The 7682-nt window shown below is 39.7% G+C and overlaps 1 protein-coding gene across 1 annotated transcript; it reads right to left on the bottom strand.

Annotated features, from left to right (window-relative positions):
• On the bottom strand, window positions 1-939 carry LOC124516565 (olfactory receptor 2G3-like). Its single transcript, XM_047085945.1, has one exon. The coding sequence runs from the start codon at window positions 937-939 to the stop codon at window positions 1-3; it is 939 nt and encodes a 312-aa protein (XP_046941901.1).
• Between the last annotated feature and the right edge of the window lie 6743 nt (window positions 940-7682).

Genomic DNA, 7682 nt, shown 5'->3' on the forward strand with positions numbered 1-7682 from the left:
TCACTGTGGGGCCCTGCTCCATCCCATCAATTTGAGGAAAGCCTTTTTCACGTCCTTGTTCCTCAGACTGTAGATGACAGGGTTGAGGAAGGCTGTGGCAATGTTATAAAAAAGGGCCATTTTCTTGCCATTGTTTGACAAAGAGTCAGAGCCAGGGCTCATGTACATAATGATGCATGGAATGGCGAACATGGTGACCACAGTGATGTGGGAGGCACAGGTGGAGAAGGCCTTGACTCGTCCCTGGGCTGAGCGGATCTTCATGATGGTGGCAAAGATGTTGGCATAGACGATGACAACCAGGGAAAGTGGGACCACAATGACATTGAAGCCCGTGATGAAGTCCACCAAATCATTGAGGGATGTGTCTGCACAGGCCAGCTTTAGGACAGCAGGGACCTCACAGAAGTAGTGGTCAATTTCATTAGGGCCACAGTAGGGCAGACTCATAGCAAAGAAGGTATAGCACAGGCCACCCACCACACCATAGGCTGCACAGATGCCCACCATGAGGAGACACATCCAATGGCTCATGATGATCTTATACCGGAGAGGATGGCAGATGGCCACGTACCTGTCCACAGACATGATAGAGAAAAGCCAGGACTCAGTGACCCCAAAGAGGAGGAAGATGTACATCTGGGCCACACATCTAGCAAAAGAGATGGTCCTCTTCTCACTGAGAATATGCACAAGCATCTGGGGCACAGTAGTGGTTGTGTAGCACACGTCCAGCGTGGAGAGGACACTGATGAAAAAGTACATGGGTGTGTGGAGGCGAGAATCCTGGTGAATAAGGGTGATGAGGAGACTGTTGCTTATGAGGATTAGCAGGTAAAAGGTGAGAAAGAAGGTGAAGAGCAGAGGGTTGGTCCTAGGGTTGGGAGCAAAACCCAATAGAATGAATTCTGTCACGGAGGACTGGTTGAGTTCTTGCATTGTCATCTGCCTGTTTAAAGAATTTTGAGGGTATGTAATTTATTGAGTGTCTATGCCAAGGGTGTGTAAGGAATTTTCACACTCATTGTTTCATTTATGTTTCTTAATGGGCAGTTTGGATTGGCAGATGGAAGCACTGTGAGATATGTCCCCATAGTAGCTTGGGTGGTATTGGGGTTGGGTTCAGGATTTAGTTGAGGAATATGGGGATGAAAATGGTGAACACCAAATCAGGGAAGCGCTATATGCTGTTTCCATTCTGGTCTATAGGTATCTGTTTTTCCTTCTGACACAGCCTTGCTTTTCTTTCTTTTTTTTTTTTAATGTTTATTTATTTTTGAGAGAGAGAGAGAGAGAGAGAGAGAGAGAGAGAGCGCAAGCAGGGGAGGGGCAGAGAGAGAGGGAGACACAGAATCTGAAGAAGGCTCCAGGCTCTGAGCGGTCAGCACAGAGCCCAACGTGGGACTTGAACTCGTGAACTCTGAGATCATGACTTGAGCCGAAGTCAGATGCTTAACCAACTGAACCACGCAGGTGCCCCAGAGCCTTGCTTTTCTAGTCATCTTATTTTCTGTTTTCTCTTGTAACTACAGGGGTTGCTAATACTTGGTTTCAGATTAGGATCAAGGTAGGACTATTATACTCATTATTTGGGTTAAGGTTTATCTTTTTTAAAAATCACTATTAGGATTGGGACTAGGGTTAGAATTGGGGATTAAAACCAATACTATGCACAATAAGAATTAGAGTTAATATTTAAGATTTAGCCTTTTCTGGTGAATAAGACTTCACCAATGTTCATTAATTATGTCATTCATTCAACAAATTTTTACCAAATGCTTACTGTAACATTGTCTTCCAAAATATAAGGGATATCTTATAGTTAAGGAAAGGTCATGGGTAAAGTGAGTATAGTTCCATAAACAATTTTTAGAGTTACTAAAATAAAAAGAATAACACCAACACATCATGCAAAGAGGATATAATCTTAACAATGTGTATATTGTACAATTACTCTTCATTTATCATACCTCCTTAATTGGAAACTCTTCAAAGATGCCTTCCTTCACACTGTCCATATGGTGCCAATAAATTGGTTTTGCTTTGTTGGAGACGGTGAACATACTGAGATTTAAAAATTTTCCCTGTGGCTGGTCCATCTTTCAATATTCATTGTCTTTTTGGTCTTATGATTCAGAAAAACTTTTATTTTATTCTGAATATATTAAAAATTCTAGTGATTATAAGAAAATGTTCAGAAGTAAATCCACAAAACCCAGAGTTTTGTGAAAGAGGAATTTGTTGAGAGTGGTTACAATTTGTTGGGAAGGGTTTACTAAGCACATGCACTCTGCCCACGTGGCTACCCCAGCCCACCTCCTTATCCATTTCTGACTTGTACACCCTTTGTTCCTATGGCTTCGTAGATTGCTCTCAACTTTCTGTTTTGTGAACTCTCACAGAGACATTTAATACGGCATCTCCAAAAACTCCTTTGATATTATAAAGAATATTTGTTACAAAGAGCCAGCATCATGCTTACTGCTAAAACTATAGCATAGAGGTCACTTAATGGTCACCTGAAGGCCAAGTATAACCCACAGATATATTTTGTTTGGCTTGTATAGTTTTTAAAAGTTGAATTAATTGTCAATATTTTTAAAAGGTGAGCTTACACATAAAAAAGTAGATTTTTAGCATCACCATCACAAGCTAGACTTGGCAATAATGGGCCCATGTTCCTCCAACCAGCAGGAGGTGAGCATGTGGTTTCCCTTTGGATGGAGTGTGAACCCACAAGTTCACCATATTCCTTGTCCTTCCTTATTATTTTTCATAGACTAGTTTTACTCAGTTACACTGCCTGCTTGCCACACCCCAGCCATGCATTTGAATTTATGATCCCTGTTCTGGTGGTGTGCAAAGTGTTTGCTACTATTACTGCTAGTGTGTAAGATTATTCAGAAAGGTGTAGCCAAAGAAATAGTTTAAGGCGAGGAAATAATATAAAGATCAGAAAAGTATAATGATTTGGAAATATCATACTTGTCTCTTGTAGAAATCCAAGACAACCAACTGATACAGTTCTAGAGCTAATTAAAGAGTTTGGTTGAGTTGGCTTAATATGAAAAAAATTGGGGACCCTGGAGCCTGTGCAACACCAGCAGCTGGGCCCTGATACCTCTCCTGCTGGGTCTCCCCAGGCACCGACCCTGCCCAGCAGCCAGCTGCCTAGTGGGTCTCCCCAGGCCCAGTTCCTCCCTACGTCCTGGCATAGCCCCGGGGAACTGAATTAAATTTTTTAAAAAAGGGAAAAAAAGATTTGAAGAACTATATGCATAGTAAGATCTCATGTGTACAGAGATGCGCATGCACACACATTTTTTAAAAATGTATTTTACATCACATATCAGATGTATAGAAAATGCCGGCTCGTTATACACAGACTTGTCAGATTTTTTTATCATTGAGGACTAAGATTTACCATAGTGGTGAGTGAGCAGCTAGCGATGAATGAAGTTCCTTTTCTTTTTCTTTTTCCATTTCTGTCCTATTTGCTATTTTTCTACAATGAGTATGTGTATTTTTTTAATCATTAAAAAACTAAGAAATACCCCAAAACGTAGAAATGTTTTATACCGGAAAAAAATTTAGAAACATATTGGAAAAAAAGATTTATAAAAGCAGCAAATAAACAAAAATATACAAATACCTAAGGATGAGCCTCACAAGAAATGTTCAGGACCTATGAGAGCAATATGAATGATGACAAAACAAACAGAAGATTCCTTAGAACTTTTCTGAAAGACATAAAGGAAGCTTCGATTAAGTTCAGGGATATACCATATTTCTGCACAGAAAAACTAAACTTGGCTAAAAACAAAACAAAACAAAACAAAACAAAACAAACCTCCCCCAAAACCACAAAAACCAAAACCAAACCTTTATCTCCAAATTTATTTTGTTATGCAAATCTAATTAAAACCAATAGAATGATTTTATAAGAACTTGATAATGTGATTCAGAAGCTCATGAAAGAATAAATAGGTGGGTGTCAGAAAGGCTGACATTAACAACTCAGGCAACCACAGATGTTGGCGAGGATGCAGAGAAAGAAGATCCCTTTTGCATTGCTAGTGGGAACGCAAACTGGTGCAGCCACTCTGGAAAACAGTATGGAGGGTCCTCAAAACACTAAAAATAGAACTACCCTATGACCCAGAAATTGCACTACTAGGTACCTATCCAAGGGATACAGGTATGCTGTTTCAAAGGAACACATGCACCCCAATGTTTCTAGCAGTGCTATCAACAATAGCCAAAGTATAGAAAGAGCCCAAATGTCCATCGATGGATGAACGGATAAAGAAGATGTGGTATATATATACAATGGAGTATTACTCGGCAATCAAAAAGAATGAAATCTTGCCATTTGTAACTACGTGGCTGGCACTAGAGGGTATTATGCTAAGTGAAATTAGCCAGTCAGAGGAAGACAAATATCATATGACTTCACTCATATGAGGAATTTAAGAGACAAAACAGATGAACATAAAAGAAGGGAAGAAAAATAATATAAAAACAGGAAGGGGGACAAAACATAAGAGACTCTTAAATATAGGTTTTGGGAGGGGGGATGGGCTAAATGGGTAAGGGGCATTAAGGAATCCACTCCTGAAATCACTGTTGCACTACATGCTAACTAACTTGGATGTAAACTAAAAAATTAATTAATTAAAAAATACAAAAAAATAATAAATAGGTGGGAATAGTCAAGGAAATACTGAAGGAAAAAAGGGACAATGAAGAGGGAGTCAAGATGTCAGATTTAGCAAATAAAAATAAATCTGAAATTCAAATTTAACTGGTTATCCTGGATTTTATTTGTGACCCTCTTCCAAAGGAGTAAACATAACACCATATATTTATGTATGTATGTATATGTGTGTGTGTGTGTGTGTGTGTGTGTGTGTGTGTGTGGTATATATACCACAAAAATGTAGTGTGAGCTCAGAGACAGCTACACAGATGGATGGGACAGAACAGAGAGCCTGGAAATGGACCTCAGCCAGGGATGAAGAGGTGATTATAAATCAGAGCGCAGGAAGTTATTTAACAAATGTTGCTCAACCAGTTGATGATCTGGGTAGAGAAAGTTCTTTTATGCCGCCTACCAAGATAAATTCTAACTACGTGAAACAGTTAAATGCAAAAAGCAAAAACTATAAAGCATCCTAGGGGAAAATATATGGGTGAATGTTTATTTTATGATGAGACAAAGAGAGACCTTTATAGCATAACCTGAATGTTCGGAGTCGTTCAGCCTCGTGGTGATAACTCTTCCTTTTATAAGTACACAAGGCAACAAGCTCCTCATCCCACCTGCTGTGAGAAGGCAGATTCTTTCCCCTTCTTAGTTTTTTAGTAGTTTTGAGGGTTCCTTGTGTATCCCTGGTTACTTTGTTCTCAAAATTTCTCCTCTCACTGAACCCTTGGCCCCCTGCCTTCCTCGGGTTGGGATGGACCTCTTCCATGGCTCATCCCTATTCTCTTTCACCTTTATGCCCCAAACCTCCCCAACACAAGGTTGTCCTCAGACTTGTTCTGAAGGTGTTGTAAGACAAAGATGTGTTATAAGGAAGCACAATTTAAAATTGAATATTTAATTCCATAAAGTCCCTAGACCCTCCATGCAACAGTTTTTCTTCCTCTAGTCCCGAGACAACCATTATGTCATACGGGGGTCTGGGTTCCTTCTTGGAACCTTGTCTCATCTCCCCTTGTCTCCCTTCTAGGACTCCTTATTCCTGTCACCTGAGCAGCCAGCCATAAACCCCACTTCCCTATCTCCCTGCTTCGTGTATCAGAAGCATCTGGAAGGCTTGTTACACACTACTGTGCTTCACACCCAGAGTTTCCCCAAAATTCAGTAGGTCTGGAGTGGAGCCCCAAAATTTGCATTTGTAACAAGCTCCCAGGGAATGCTCACACTGCCTGCTGGTGCGGCCACACTTTGAGAACCACTGATCCACCTAACTGTGCAGAGAAAGTTGACTCTCTTTCTTTCAATTTCCCTGTGTCCATATTATGCCCAATCTACTCACATTCCCGCTGCCTAAATGCCAGTATTTTTTCCTTTCACATAAACACAAAAACAAAATGGTAAAGGAAAAGACAAATATTTTTGGTGATATAATTTTCTTTAAGTTAAAAAAACTAATGATATTTGTGATATATGTGGAAAACAAGTGTCATTAGAATATATCTTCTAAAACATAAAGAAAAACTCTAGCAACTGAGAATGAAATGTGAAAAATTAATTCACAAAAGAAGAGATCAAGTGGCCAATGAACCCACAGAATAATGGTTAAAGATCACACCTTAAGACCTCAATGAAGTATGTTTTCAACCCATAAAATTGGCAAAAACTACTTTAAAATGATAATGCCTGGCACTGGCCAGTTTACAATAAAACAGGAATTCTCATAATGTATTGTTATGGGAAATAAATTACTATACCTTCCTTTCTGCAGGATGATGTGACAGTATGCAGTTTCACTTTTAAGAATTTCACATAGGGAAAAACATCAGGGATGTGGGGAGAGATTTCATCAAGGGTGTTCACTGCAATATTATTTCTAACAGGGAAAACTGGAAACAACATAAACGTCCTATAATAAGGGACTGGGCTAAATAAATTATGGTATATTGATATGATTGAATACTGTACAGCCTTTAAAATCATATTTTGGAGACTACTTCATGTTGTAGGGAAATGCTCCAATAGATTGTTAAGTTAAGGAAACAGAATGTGAAACTATATATGACCCAATCCTAATAGTGTAAAGATTTACAGGCATACACAAAAAATTGGAAAGGAATGTACCAAAATGTTAACTGGTCATTTCTGGCGCTTAGATTTATAGCTGATATTATTTGTTAAAGTTCTTTGAACTTTATAAATTCTTCACAACAAACATGAATTCATTTTATAATAAGGAATAAAGTTTGGGGCACCTGGATGGCTCGGTCGGTTAAGCATCAGACTTTGGTTCAGGTCATGATCTCACAGTTTGTGAGTTTGAGCTCTCTGCTGTCAGCATGAAGCCTGCTTTGGATCCTCTGTCCCTGTCTCTCTCTGCACCTCCCCTGCTGACACTGTCCCTCCTTCTCTCTCACAAAATAAATGAACAGTAAAAAAATAAGGAATAAAATTCAAAATACTTTGAAGTTAGAATACCTAGGGTTTTGGCTTCTTCTTTCAGTTTAGATCAAAGGGTGGGTACAGAGAGGAAGATGGCAGATGGAGAGAGATGCAGGGACTAGAGAAGGGCCAGAGGGAATGGAAGAGAGAGCCCCTCCTGCTGTCCTAGCTCATCTCCTCCACTGGGCTGCACCTGGAATTAGCTTATGCAGTTTATTTGTTTATTTATTTATTTATTTATTTATTTATTTATATATTTTTTTAACATTTATTTATTCTATGAGAGACAGAGAGAGACATAGCATGAGCAGGAGAAGGGCAGAGAAAGAAGGAGTCACAGATTCCAAAGCAGGCTCCCAGCTCTGTGCTGACAGCTCAGAGCGGGGCTCCAACTCCCCAACTGTGAGATCATGACCTGAGCCAAAGTCGGACATTTAACCAACTGAGCCACCCAGGTGCCCCAGCTTATGCAGTTTAATGCACATACACATCTCTGTTAGGGTAAACGTGTTTTGGATAGGAGATGACTTGGGAGGTG

This window comes from Lynx rufus, unplaced genomic scaffold (genome assembly GCF_022079265.1).
Source record: "Lynx rufus isolate CCGP_SWC_20201006 ecotype Redwood Valley unplaced genomic scaffold, mLynRuf1.p SCAF_2, whole genome shotgun sequence".
NCBI classification, from domain to species: Eukaryota; Metazoa; Chordata; class Mammalia; order Carnivora; family Felidae; genus Lynx; species Lynx rufus.